At 45.2% G+C, this 14198-nt stretch overlaps 1 protein-coding gene across 1 annotated transcript in view; it reads right to left on the bottom strand.

Annotated features, from left to right (window-relative positions):
- ILVBL (ilvB acetolactate synthase like) overlaps window positions 1–14198 on the bottom strand; it is a 64783-nt gene that overhangs the window by 17032 nt on the left and 33553 nt on the right. The window contains exons 9-10 of the mRNA XM_068242767.1: window positions 1613–1749; window positions 160–294 (exon numbers count right to left, since the gene is read on the bottom strand). Coding sequence (XP_068098868.1) covers window positions 160–294; window positions 1613–1749 — 272 coding nt within the window. The remainder of the gene's footprint in view (window positions 1–159; window positions 295–1612; window positions 1750–14198) is intronic.

The following is a 14198-nucleotide window of genomic DNA, read 5'->3' as shown; positions in this document are numbered from 1 at the left end:
CGTCTTGAAGAGGGTTGTGTTTTTGTTATAAAGAACTATTGTATTTAAGACTAAAGTAGAATTTCCATGCAGGGGCAAAACGTTATTTTTATGACAGCTTTTAGCAGGGCGACAAATACATGCATCTGAACTACAGTTTGTGGTGATAAATAGAATTACCCTGTATGGCAACAGCAGGCTTCCAGAACATATCAGAGTTCTTCAGTAGCTGGGATTTGTCTCTGTTCACTGCAATAATTTTACTGCGTCTGTTCAGGACACGCCCATAAGAAAGTCGAAAGTCACACACTGTGCCTAGAAGAACAACACATATAAACATTAAAATAAACCTGGGATCAAAAACAATGAGGTAGGAGAAGCTGACTGCTTGGTCATTTCAGAATGGCTTAAGGTGCATACACACGCACTACATCTTTCAGACCCTCCCGCTGGGCGGACGTTCAGCTGACAGTAGTGCGTGTGTACACGCTGTCAGCGAACTGATAAGGCTGTTTCTGAACGATCCGCTCAGCGGATCATTCAGAAACAGCCTCATCAGTCCGCCGACAGCACATACACACACACTACTGTTGGCTGAACGTCCGGCCAGCGGGAGGGTCCGGCGGACCTGTCATTGCCGGTGGTAGTGCGTGTGTAGGCACCTTTAGACAATAGACTGCTTATTCACATATGCCTTTGGCAATGGCTGCCAATATTAAAGTAGGCAGACTGAATACAGAAATATTCATAATGAAAAGCCTTTGCACAAACGGCAATCTGATCAAGAGATACATTTATTTCCTGTGTACAGTACTTGGGTACTCTTGTCACAGGATTCTCTCCCCTGCAAATAATTAACTGATAAAGCACATACTGCAGTACATAGTGCTGATGTAATAAAACAAGATGGCAGCAACAATGTAGGCAAAAACAGGCAGTAGAAATCACCTATAGGAAAGAAGCAATAATGGAATCATAGTAAGCATGCCAATTACTTTAAGATGGAGATAGGGCAACATTTTACAAACATTGTATACAATAAAACCCGTGTTCCTGTGTGCATCTGTCCATGCCTTTTTTGCAAGCACGCATGCGCAGCACGCGGGCGGACATTGGACAGTACAGGAGGTTGGGGCATGCGTGTTGTGGGCATGCGCATTGCGGCCTTGCGATGATTGTGCAGACGTTGCTGCGGCGGCAGGGGGTGGTTGTGGTGTGAGGGGTGTAGTGGCTGAGCAATGGCAATGGTGGGGTTGGCTAGTTAACAGCCTTGAGGCGGCATTCTGTACAAATTGCTGGCGGTGCAGGTCTTTGTTTGGAAGGAAACCTGTATAAAGAACAGGTTTGCTCAAAACACAATGCTCCTCACTGAGATACTTTAAACATTTACAGATATGCATTGGTAAGCGCTTCTATTAGTAGAGATAATGCATATATAAGGAGCCCTGATGGGTTTGTAAGACGTTTCCACTGAATCAGGCCCTTTTTCTGGTACAGGAAATTAGTGAAAATCTCCCCAAGTAGACCTCAGACAGCAATAGAAGCCTGACAAAGGCTGTAAGCCTTCTTCTATCCATAAGTAAAACAAGTTTTAGGTGGCATTCCTCTTTGACAGATTTGTGCACTTTCTTACCTGCTAGAATAACCACATCTGCATCTTTTAGTGCATCCCTACGGTTCTGTCGAATATGTATAGGGCTGTTCCTTCCCAGCATGCCCCTGGCCATTCCTCCCAGGAAACATGGAATACCCAGGGACTCCAACGCCTGTCTAAAACAAAAACAGCAATTCAAAGTTAATGCAGGCCTTAAGTGAAAATGCAAATTCTTCATCTATGGTCAGTCATATTGCTGCACTTCTGAAAAATAAAATAAAAATTACCAATAAAATAAACTTTGATTTCTTTGAAGAGTACAGTGCTATAAAGAATTCCTAGTTTACAGCATAAGATTCTGGGATTTAAATAGATCATTATTTAGCCTGAATCAACTGCTGCCACTGCTAGATATTGTCCATCGTTTCTGCAGTTTTAGGTTTCCTGTCACACTCAGTTCTATTAAATAAATCTGCAGCTAAAAGTTTGAAAGTACAATGATTTATTTAGCTTTCCTCCGTTTCCGTTTCTAATCCCACCGTTTCTATCCAAAAAATGTTCTATGTTTGATTTATTAATATAAAATGTTGAAGGACCAAAATAGTCAAATGGAACACAACTATAAGAATGACTGATTTTTAATGGTAAATTACTTAACCTCCTGGGCGATAATCCCGAGCTGAGCTCGGGGTATGTCGCGCAGGAGGAGTTCTCAGGCCCTGGTGGGACGATTTGCGTAATTTTTTTTTTGTTACATGCAGCTAGCACTTTGCTAGCTGCGTGTAACTTCCGATCGCCACCGCTCGCCGCCGATCCGCCGCTACCCGCCGTGCAGCCCCCCCCTCCCCGACCCCTTGCGCAGCCTGGCCAATCAGTGCCAGGCAACGCTGAGGGGTGGATCGGGACTCCCTCTAATGTGACGACGTCCATGACGTCGGTGACGTCATGCTGCCCCGTCGCCATGACGACCGGGGAAGCCCAGCAGGAAATCCTGTCCTGAACGGGATTTCCTGCTTACTCTGATCGCCAAAGGCGATCGGAGTGGGTGGGGGGATGCCGCTGCGCAGTGGCTATCATGTAGCGAGCCCAGGGCTCGCTTCATGATATAAAAAATAAATTTAAAAATGTCATATCGCCCAGAGGGTTAAGCACACCTGAACTGAGAGTGATATGAAGGCTGACATATTTCTTGCCTTTTAACCACTTACTGAAATTTAGGCAGTATATCTACACCCCACAGGACTTCATCTTAGCCCCAGGGGGTGTAGATATTCATCACGTCCTCCCTGTGCCAGCCGCATGGGAATGCTTTAGCATTCTAAGCAGGTGATATCTAGTGGCCACATTTAATATTACAGTGTGTAAAAATAATAATAATAATAATAAAAAAGAATAAAAGCCATGAACTCTTTATCCCTTAACCTGCCCCCATACTTACCAAAATAAATAACTTCTAAGAAAAACAAATTGAAGGAATTGAAAGGGGTTCTGTGGCCCTTTTCCAAAATTCAATTTAAATGAAATGATATGTTCCTTTCATAAGTACTAATCTTTTTTTTCCCTGTGTCATGTAGAAACAGCTGTGCTGTCTCTCTTCTGCTCCTTTCTAATTATTCGTCTAGTTAGAGGAATATTGTGCTGCAGGAAGAGGCAAACAATACAGCAGCTGTTCCTCCCTGCTATCTGCCTCTCCCTCCCCCTGCTGCACCCTCATCCTATGAGTCATCCCTGACAGCAGGAGGGAGAGCTGCCTCTTGTTGCTTCAGCTCAGCTCGACCCTGCAAAGGAGATAGTCAGGGACAGCGCTTTCCTCTCATCCTCTGTCATCATCTGCTATGACCCGGAAGCACTTCCAGAGTTAACTTGCATCACAGCCATCTTGGCCAAATGAATAAAAGTTACATTTTAATAATTAAGCTATTTATTGGCAGCGGGGCGCGGCGAAAATAGGCAAAATGAAGAGGGGAATGACGGGGGAAACGGTAATATGTTTATTTTACTTTGGTGTAAATGCATCACAGGTCTTCTTTAAAAGAGAATACATAAACTGTTATGTTAGGGACTTCGCTTTTTGTATATGTATGCCATTAGAGTATATTATTATTTTTGCAAATAATGGCTAATAATAAATAATAAAGTACGAGAAAACCAAAATCACAAAATGGAAAAAAAATACACCCTAATTTTCGAAAAAAAATATTGTCACTGTATATTGTACTAGGGACACAATTTAGACGTCTTTGTAATCGGGACAAATGGGCAAATAACATATGTGGGTTAATGGCTGAAAATTGAGAAAGACACTGAGTTACTTACCGGTAACGTCTTTTCCAGGAGTCGGAAGGACAGCAACCCAGATGAGATTACCCTTCCACCTACTATTGGACAGGAAGAGGTTAATCCATGGAACCAGGCAGGGTGTATATATATATATATCTGCCCCTACCAGACATACCTCAGAAATAACAAAGATACCATTATATACTGCTTCAACAAACTTTATTTACAAATACAAATAACCCACTTAGGGCGGGTAGTAAGGGTGCTGTCCTTCCGACTCCTGGAAAAGACGTTACCGGTAAGTAACTCAGTGTCTTTCCCAGGGTCGTCTCCAGGACAGCAACCCAGATGAGAATCAAAGATTACATAGCATTAGGGCGGGACCACAGCATGAAGAACTCTCCTCCCAAAGGTCAAGTCTCTCCTAGCATCTAAATCCAGCCTATAATGTTTCACAAAAGTATTTCTATTAGACCAAGTAGCTGCCCTGCAAATTTGATCAATCGAAACTCCAGCCCTCTCCGCCCAAGAGGCGGAAATGGATCGAGTCGAGTGAGCTCTGACAATACTCGGTATTTCCTTGCCCTGAGATTGGTAAGCTAGAACAATAGTCTGTCTAATCCATCTTGCGATGGTAGCTTTAGAGGCCTGACCACCTCTATTAATACCTGAAAAAAGAACAAACAATGCCTGAGATTTCCTCCAAGGTTTTGTAACCTCCAAGTACTTGATAACACAACGTCTAACATCAAGACAGTGCCACCGTCTTTCTTTATCATTAGATGGCTCATTACAAAATGATGGTAGATAGATCTCCTGAGACCTGTGGAAACGAGAACACACTTTAGGCAAGAAAGCTGCATCAGGCTTAAGAGTCACTCTATCCTCTGAAATGATACAGTAAGGTTCAGCAATGGATAAGGCCTGGATCTCCCCCACCCGTCTTGCAGAGGAAGTGGCCAACAAGAAGGCAGTCTTTAAAGTCAATAATTTTTCTGAAATCTCCTCTAATGGTTCAAAAGGTTCCTCCATGAGTGCCTGCAGAACCAGATTTAAGTCCCAGGGAGGAACCTGGCTCCTAATCACCGGCTTAATTCTGTGTACTGCTCTAAAGAAGCGAATGAAAAACTCATCTTCTGCCAGTTTTCTCTGCAAAAAAACACTGAGAGCCGCAGTTTGTACTTTCAGGGTACCTGCACTCAGTCCTTTTTTCAGGCCAGACTCCAGAAACTCCAAAGCAGAATAGGACTCATCTCTGTTCCTACCATTCTCCATACACCAGTTGTTATAAACACGCCAAGCCTTGAGATATATCTTTCTCGTAACCATTTTCCTGCTCAGTAACAAAGTCTCTGTCAGGTCTTTAGAAAAACCCTTACCTCTCAGGAGTTCGCCCTCAGCATCCAGGCTGATAGATGTAACATCTTTACCTGAGGGTGGCAGACTGGGCCCTGCGTCAGCAAGTCCTGGCGATCTGGCAGCAGTATTGGCTCCACTACAGCTAGCTTCCTCAGCAGTGAAAACCACGATCTCTTTGGCCAAAATGGAACGATCATTATTGCCACAGAACCGTCCCGGTTGATCTTGTTGAGAGTCCTGGAAATCAGATTGAAAGGGGGGAACACATATAGGAGAGGGAAATTCCATTTGAGTGAGAAAGCGTCCACTGCCCAGGGCTTGTCGCTCGGACACAGGGAACAAAACATCTGACACTTGGCATTCTGTTTGCTTGCAAAAAGATCTATGGTCGGCATTCCCCAGTTGGACACTATTTCTAGAAAGACTTCCTGATTCAGGGACCAACTGTCCTGATTCAGTTCTGACCTGCTGAGAAAGTCTGCTACTTGATTCAACATACCCCTGAGATGTACTGCCTTTAACGAAGCTAAATTCTTCTCTGCCCATAAGAGGATTCTCTCTGCTCTCATCATGATGGTCCTGCTCCTTGTTCCCCCTTGATGATTTAGGTAAGCTACAACTGTGCTGTTGTCTGACCTGATGGTTACATGCTGAAATCTTATCTGATCCTGAAAGTGCAACCAAGCTTGTCTCACTGCCTCCAGCTCCCTGATGTTGGAGTGTGCTAGCCTCAAGGAACCGTTCCAGGCTCCCTGGACTGGCGAACTGTCCATATGAGCGCCCCACCCCCAACTGCTGGCGTCTGTAGTGATGATCCTCTGGGTTGGAAAGTCCCACAGGCAACCCACTGTGAGCTGACTTGGTTCCGACCACCACTGAAGCAAAATTTTTATGTAATATGGGATGAACACCTTTTTGTCCAGATTTCTGATTCCCCTGTTCCAAACCTGGAAAATCCACAGTTGGAGCTGTCTGGAATGCAGTTGGCCCCACTGGACAGCCGGGAATGAGGATGTCATAAGTCCTAGTAAGGACATAGCGCCCCTTATGGAGATGGTAGAAACTTCCTGAAAGGAGAAAACATTTGTTAGTAACAAGTCTTTTTTGGGTGAAGGTAGATAAACTTTCTGATCGACAGTGTTAATAATAAAGCCTAAAAACAAAATAGTCTGTGATGGCTCCCAAGAAGACTTTTTCCAGTTAATAATCCATCCCAGGGATTCCAGCACCTCCAGTGAGGTCTGGACCCTTGTAGCAACCGCCAAAGCGGAGTCCCCCCAAAAGAACAGGTCATCCAGGTAGGCAATCACCTGTACATTATTCAGTCTCAGATAGGCTAACACTTCAGTCATAATTTTAGTAAAAAGCCAGGGGGCAGATGACAAGCCAAACGGTAATGCCGTAAACTGGTAATGCCTTACCTCTTCGTGATGACGGACCGCAAACCTCAGGTATGCCTGTGAGTCCAGATGGATCGGAAGATGTAAGTAAGCGTCCTGGAGATCCAGTGACACCATAAATGCATCATTTTGTAGTAGGCTCAGCACCGAGCGGATGCTGTCCATCTTGAACTTCCTGTATTTGATGGATTTGTTGAGAAGCTTCAGGTTGAGAATAAGCCTGTAATCGCCTCCTTGTTTCTGTACTAGAAAGATTGGCGAGTAAAACCCTCTCCCTTCTTGGCATCGAGGAACTTGCCTTATAACCCTTTTCTCTAACAGATCTGACACAGCAACCTGTAGAGCTGAGGACATTGCCTGAGATGGGGGAAGTGATGTCAGAAAGAATCTGGTTGGGGGGACTTCGGTAAATTCTAGTCTGTAACCTTCCAAAATGATCTTTAGTAACCATTCGTTCTGGAACAGGGACTCCCAGTTCTCGAAGAAGTGTGCCAGTCTTCCCCCTACTGGTATCCTGGCGTCATTGCTTCTTTGGTTGATTAGAGGGATTATGCATGAAAGGGGTGGAGGGCTTCCCCTTCTGATCCTTTTGTGGTCTCCACTGCCTTCTACTGGACCTGTAGTTTGGATCTTGACCTCCTGATGAGCGAAAGGACCGTTTAAACCTAAAAACTTTCTTTCTTTCCGGGAAGTTCTTCTTGTTGTCTGCCGTTCTATCCAATGTCTCATCTAGCTTGGTGCCAAACAACAAAGCGCCCTCACAAGGTACTCCACACAAATTCACCTTAGATGATGTATCTCCATTCCATGTTCTGACCCATATCCCCCTCCGCGCAGAGTTTGCTAAGGCTGATGTTCTTGCTGTTAGCCGAATTGAGTCATCTGCCGCGTCACAGAGATAATTCACAGCATGAAATATATTAGGCAAAGACTTCAAGATAACTTCTCTGGAAGAACCTCCTGCAATATGCATCTCTAACTGCGTCAACCAGACCTTAACCACTTGAGGACCTAGGGCTTTCTACCCCTTAAGGACCGGCCACTTTTTTTCCATTCAGACCACTGCAGCTTTCACGGTTTATTGCTCGCTCATACAACCTACCACCTAAATGAATTTTGGCTCCTTTTCTTGTCACTAATAAAGCTTTCTTTTGATGCTATTTGATTGCTCCTGCGATTTTTACTTTTTATTATATTCATCAAAAAAGACATGAATTTTGGCAAAAAAATGATTTTTTTAACTTTCTGTGCTGACATTTTTCAAATAAAGTAAAATTTCTGTATACATGCAGCGCGAAAAATGTGGACAAACATGTTTTTGATAAAAAAAAACCCATTCAGTGTATATTTATTGGTTTGGGTAAAAGTTATAGCGTTTACAAACTATGGTGCCAAAAGTGAATTTTCCCATTTTCAAGCATCTCTGACTTTTCTGACCCCCTGTCATGTTTCATGAGGGGCTAGAATTCCAGGATAGTATAAATACCCCCCAAATGACCCCATTTTGGAAAGAAGACATCCCAAAGTATTCACTGAGAGGCATAGTGAGTTCATAGAAGATATTATTTTTTGTCACAAGTAAGCGGAAAATGACACTTTGTGAGGAAAAAAAAAAAAAAAAAAAAGTTTCCATTTCTTCTAACTTGCGACAAAAAAAAATGAAATCTGCCACGGACTCACCATGCCCCTCTCTGAATACCTTGAAGGGTCTACTTTCCAAAATGGGATCATTTGTGGGGTGTGTTTACTGTCCTGACATTTTGGGGGGTGCTAAATTGTAAGCACCCCTGTAAAGCCTAAAGGTGCTCATTGGACTTTGGACCCCTTAGCGCAGTTAGGCTGCAAAAAAGTGCCACACATGTGGTATTGCCGTACTCAGGAGAAGTAGTAGAATGTGTTTTGGGGTGTATTTTTACACATACCCATGCTGGGTGGGAGAAATATCTCTGTAAATGACAATTTGTTAATTTTTTTTACACACAATTGTCCATTTACAGAGATATTTCTCCCACTCAGCATGGGTATGTGTAAAAATACACCACAAAACACATTATACTACTTCTCCTGAGTACGGCGATACCACATGTGTGGCACTTTTTTGCACCCTAACTGCGCTAAAGGGCCCAAAGTCCAATGAGTACCTTTAGGATTTCACAGGTCATTTTGAGAAATTTCGTTTCAAGACTACTCCTCACGGTTTAGGGCCCCTAAAATGCCAGGGCAGTATAGGAACCCCACAAATGACCCCATTTTAGAAAGAAGACACCCCAAGGTATTCCGTTAGTAGTATGGCGAGTTCATAGAAGATTTTATTTTTTGTCACAAGTTAGCGGAAAATGACACTTTGTGAAAAAACACAATTAAAATCAATTTCCGCTAACTTTTGACAAAAAATAAAATCTTCTATGAACTCACCATACTCCTAACGGAATACCTTGGGGTGTCTTCTTTCTAAAATGGGGTCATTTGTGGGGTTCCTATACTGCCCTGGCATTTTAGGGGCCCTAAACCGTGAGGAGTAGTCTTGAAACGAAATTTCTCAAAATGACCTGTGAAATCCTAAAGGTACTCATTGGACTTTGGGCCCTTTAGCGCAGTTAGGGTGCAAAAAAGTGCCACACATGTGGTATCGCCATACTCGGGAGAAGTAGTACAATGTGTTTTGGGGTGTATTTTTACACATACCCATGCTGGGTGGGAGAAATACCTCTGTAAATGGACAATTGTGTGTAAAAAAATCAAAAGATTGTCATTTACAGAGGTATTTCTCCCACCCAGCATGGGTATGTGTAAAAATACACCCCAAAACACATTGTACTACTTCTCCCGAGTACGGCGATACCACATGTGTGGCACTTTTTTGCACCCTAACTGCACTAAGGGGCCCAAAGTCCAATGAGTACCTTTAGGATTTCACAGGTCATTTTTGTTTCAAGACTACTCCTCACGGTTTAGGGCCCCTAAAATGCCAGGGCAGTATAGGAACCCCACTAATGACCCCATTTTAGAAAGAAGACACCCCAAGGTATTCCGTTAGGAGTATGGTGAGTTCATAGAAGTTTTTATTTTTTGGTCACAAGTTAGCGGAAATTGATTTTAATAGTTTTTTTTCACAAAGTGTCATTTTCCGCTAACTTGTGACAAAAAATAAAATCTTCTATGAACTCACCATACTCCGTACGGAATACCTTTGGGTGTCTTCTTTCTAGAATGGGGTCATTTGTGGGGTTCCTATACTGCCCTGGCATTTTAGGGGCCCTAAACCGTGAGGAGTAGTCTTGAAACCAAATGTCGCAAAATGACCTGTGAAATCCTAAAGGTACTCATTGGACTTTGGGCCCCTTAGCGTACTTAGGGTGTAAAAAAGTGCCACACATGTGGTACCGCTGTACTCAGGAGAAGTAGTATAATGCGTTTTGGGGTGTATTTTTACACATACCCATGCTAAGTGGGAGAAATATCTCTGTAAATGACAATTGTTTGATTTTTTTACACACAATTGTCCATTTACATAGAAATTTCTCCCACCCAGCATGGGTATGTGTAAAAATACACCCCAAAACACATTATACTACTTTTCCTGAGTACGGCGGTACCACATGTGTGACACTTTTTTGCAGCCTAGGTGCGCTAAGGGGCCCAACGTCCTATTCACAGGTCATTTTGAAGCATTTGTTTTCTAGACTACTCCTCGCGGTTTAGGGCCCCTAAAATGCCAGGGCAGTATAGGAACCCCACAAGTGACCCCATTTTAGAAAGAAGACACCCCAAGGTATTCCGTTAGGTGTATGGCGAGTTCATAGAAGATTTTATTTTTTGTCACAAGTTAGTGAAAAATGACACTTTGTGAAAAAAAACCAATAAAAATTAATTTCCGCTAACTTTTGACAAAAAATTAAATCTTCTATGAACTCGTCATACACCTAACATAATACCTTGGGGTGTCTTTTTTTTCTAAAATGGGGTCACTTGTGGGGTTCCTATACCGCCCTGGCATTTTACAGGCCCAAAACCGTGAGTAGTCTGGAAACCAAATGTCTCAAAATGACTGTTCAGGGGTATAAGCATCTGCAAATTTTGATGACAGGTGGTCTATGAGGGGGCGAATTTTGTGGAACCGGTCATAAGCAGGGTGGCCTTTTAGATGACAGGTTGTATTGGGCCTGATCTGATGGATAGGAGTGCTAGGGGGGTGACAGGAGGTGATTGATGGGTGTCTCAGGGGGTGGTTAGAGGGGAAAATAGATGCAATCCATGCACTGGGGAGGTGATCGGAAGGGGGTCTGAGGGTTTGGCCGAGTGATCAGGAGCCCACACGGGGCAAATTGGGGCCTGATCTGATGGGTAGGTGTGCTAGGGGGTGACAGGAGGTGATTGATGGGTGTCTCAAGGTGTGATTAGAGGGGGGAATGGATGCAAGCAATGCACTGGCGAGGTGATCAGGGCTGGGGTCTGAGGGCATTCTGAGGGTGTGGGCGGGTGATTGAGTGCCCTAGGGGCAGATAGGGGTCTAATCTGATAGGTAGCAGTGACAGGGGGTGATTGATGGGTAATTAGTGGGTGTTTAGGGTAGAGAATAGATGGAAACACTGCGCTTGGGTGGTGATCTGATGTCGGATCTGCGGGCGATCTATTGGTGTGGGTGGGTGATCAGTTTGCCCGCAAGGGGCAGGTTAGGGGCTGATTGATGGGTGGCAGTGACAGCGGGTGATTGATGGGTGGCAGTGACAGGGGGTGATTGATGGGTGGCAGTGACAGGGGGTGATTGATGGGTGATTGATAGGTGATTGACAGGTAATCAGTGGGTTATTACAGGGGAGAACAGATGTAAATATTGCACTGGCGAATTGATAAGGGGGGGTCTGAGGGCAATCTGAGCGTGTAGGCGGTCGATTGGGTGCCCGCAAGGGGCAGATTAGGGTCTGATCTGATAGGTAACAGTGACAGGTGGTGATAGGGAGTGATTGATGGGTAATTAGTGGGTGTTTAGAGGAGAGAATAGATGGAAACACTGCGCTTGGGTGGTGATCTGATGTCGGATCTGCGGGCGATCTATTGGTGTGGGTGGGTGATCAGATTGCCCGCAAGGGGCAGGTTAGGGGCTGATTGTTGGGTGGCAGTGACAGGGGGTGATTGATGGGTGATAGGTGATTGGCAGGTGATTGACAGGTGATCAGTGGGTTATTACAGGGAAGGACAGATGTAATTAATGCACTGGTGAATTGATAAGGGGGGGTCAGAGGGCAATCTGAGCGTGTGGGCGGGTGATTGGGTGCCCGCAAGGGGCAGATTAGGGTCTGATCTGATAGGTAACAGTGACAGGTGGTGATAGGGGGTGATTGATGGGTAATTAGTGGGTGTTTAGAGAAGATAACAGATGTAAACGATACATTTGGGAGGTAATCTGACGGCGGGTTTGCGGGCGATCTAATGGTGTGGGTGGGTGATCAGATTGCCCGCAAGGGGCAGGTTAGGGGCTGATTGATGGGTGGCAGTGACAGGGGGTGACAGGGGGTGATTGATGGGTGATAGGTGATTGGCAGGTGATTGACAGGTGATCAGTGGGTTATTACAGGGAAGAACAGATGTAATTAATGCACTGGTGAATTGATAAGGGGGGGTCAGAGGGCAATCTGAGCGTGTGGGCGGGTGATTGGGTGCCCGCAAGGGGCAGATTAGGGTCTGATCTGATAGGTAAAAGTGACAAGTGGTGATAGGGGGTGATTGATGGGTGATTGATGGGTAATTAGTGGGTGTTTAGAGGAGAGAATAGATGTAAACAATGGATTTGGGAGGTGATCTGATGTCGGATCTGTGGGCGATCTATTGGTGTGGGGGGGTGATCAGATTGCCCGCAAGGGGCAGGTTAGGGGCTGATTGATGGGTGGCAGTGACAGGGGGTGATTGACGGGTGATTGATGGGTGATTGACAGGTGATTGACAGGTGATCAGGGGGATAGATGCATACAGTAAACAGGGGGGGGTGGTCTGGGGGGGGGTCTGGGGAGAATCTGAGGGGTGGGGGGTGATCAGGAGGGGGCAGGGAGCAGGGGGGGGGATAAAAAAAAAAATAGCGTTGACAGATAGTGACAGGGAGTGATTGATGGGTGATTAGGGGGGTGATTGGGTGCAAACAGGGGTCTGGGGGGTGGGCAGGGGGGGGGTCTGATGGGTGCTGTGGGCGATCTGGGGCAGGGGGGGGAGAAATCAGTGTGTTTGGGTGCAGACTAGGGTGGCTGCAGCCTGCCCTGGTGGTCCCTCGGACACTGGGACCACCAGGGCAGGAGGCAGCCTGTATAATACACTTTGTAAACATTACAAAGTGTATTATACACTTTGTATGCGGCGATCGCGGGGTTAACATCCCGCCGGCGCTTCCGTATAGCCGGCGGGATGTTGCGGCGAGCGAGCGGTGACAGGCGCCGGCGGAGGATCGCGTCACGGATGACGCGATCGCTCCGCCCATGCCCTTAAATGGACCGCCGCCTCTGTGGGTGAGGCCGTCCTGCAGGGCTCCACTTCCCCGCCGCCCCTGTGTAGTGGGCGGTCGGGAAGTGGTTAAGAGACCTAGAAAAAGCCGTGGCTGCAATGCCCGGTAAGAAATTAAGGCCGATTCCCATGCTCTCCTTAGAAGATTATCAACCTTCTTATCTAGTGGGTCTTTTAATACACCAAAGTCCTCAAACTGCAAAGCTGATCTTCGAGAAACTCTGGATAGTGCAGGATCTACCTTTGGGACCGGACCCCAATACTTCTGGTCTTCTGGTCTAAAGGGATATCTTCTACTCATAGATCTAGGCCAGAAGGCTCTTTTCTCTGGAAATTCCCATTCTTTTTTAATCATTTCTTTTAGGGAGCTATGAACCGGAATGAAAGTTTTCTTGCCTTCCGCTAAACTTTGGTACATCTTATCTAACGTGGACAGATTACGCTCCTCCTCCTTAATGTCCATAGTGGCATACACCTTAAATATAGAAGGGGATTCCTCCTTAACCATCTCCTGGATACAGGATTGACATAGAGGCTTACTAGAAGCTTGAGGTATTTTAGCAGCACACAAAACACATTTCTTCTTATCCCGTTTTGGCTCTGGAATAGAAACAGCCACAGATGCCATAGGGGCAGCAGACGAATCGCCGGAGGGGCGAGCCTGACTCTGGCTACCCTTTTTGGGTTCCCTCCCCCTGGCAGCCTTGTCAATTTTTGGCTGAAAAGTAATGGGAGAGAAAAGAACTAATGAGCCCAACCTGTTCACAATAACATACCTGTCTACACATTATATATATATATATATATATATATATATATATATATATACATATACATACATATATATATACATACATATATATATATATATATATATATATACACAAGCATGTCCAGCCACAAATCACAGCACATACCACTGCCCCAGCGTCCGGTGTGCTTTCGGCTGCCTCCATGCTGGCTTACAACAAAATGAGCCAGCAGAGGAAGATGCTTTAAAAAAGATCTGGGATGTGCGCAAACAAAAGTTCCCTCCGGCCACCATGACCCACCTTAGGGTTCCTGGAACATCATTTCGCCTCCCAACTCTGAAGTTC

This window comes from Hyperolius riggenbachi, chromosome 6, assembly GCF_040937935.1.
Source record: "Hyperolius riggenbachi isolate aHypRig1 chromosome 6, aHypRig1.pri, whole genome shotgun sequence".
Lineage (NCBI taxonomy): Eukaryota > Metazoa > Chordata > Amphibia > Anura > Hyperoliidae > Hyperolius > Hyperolius riggenbachi.
The sequence above is the reverse complement of the archived record's forward strand: the minus strand, read 5'-3'. Positions and strand labels throughout refer to the sequence as shown.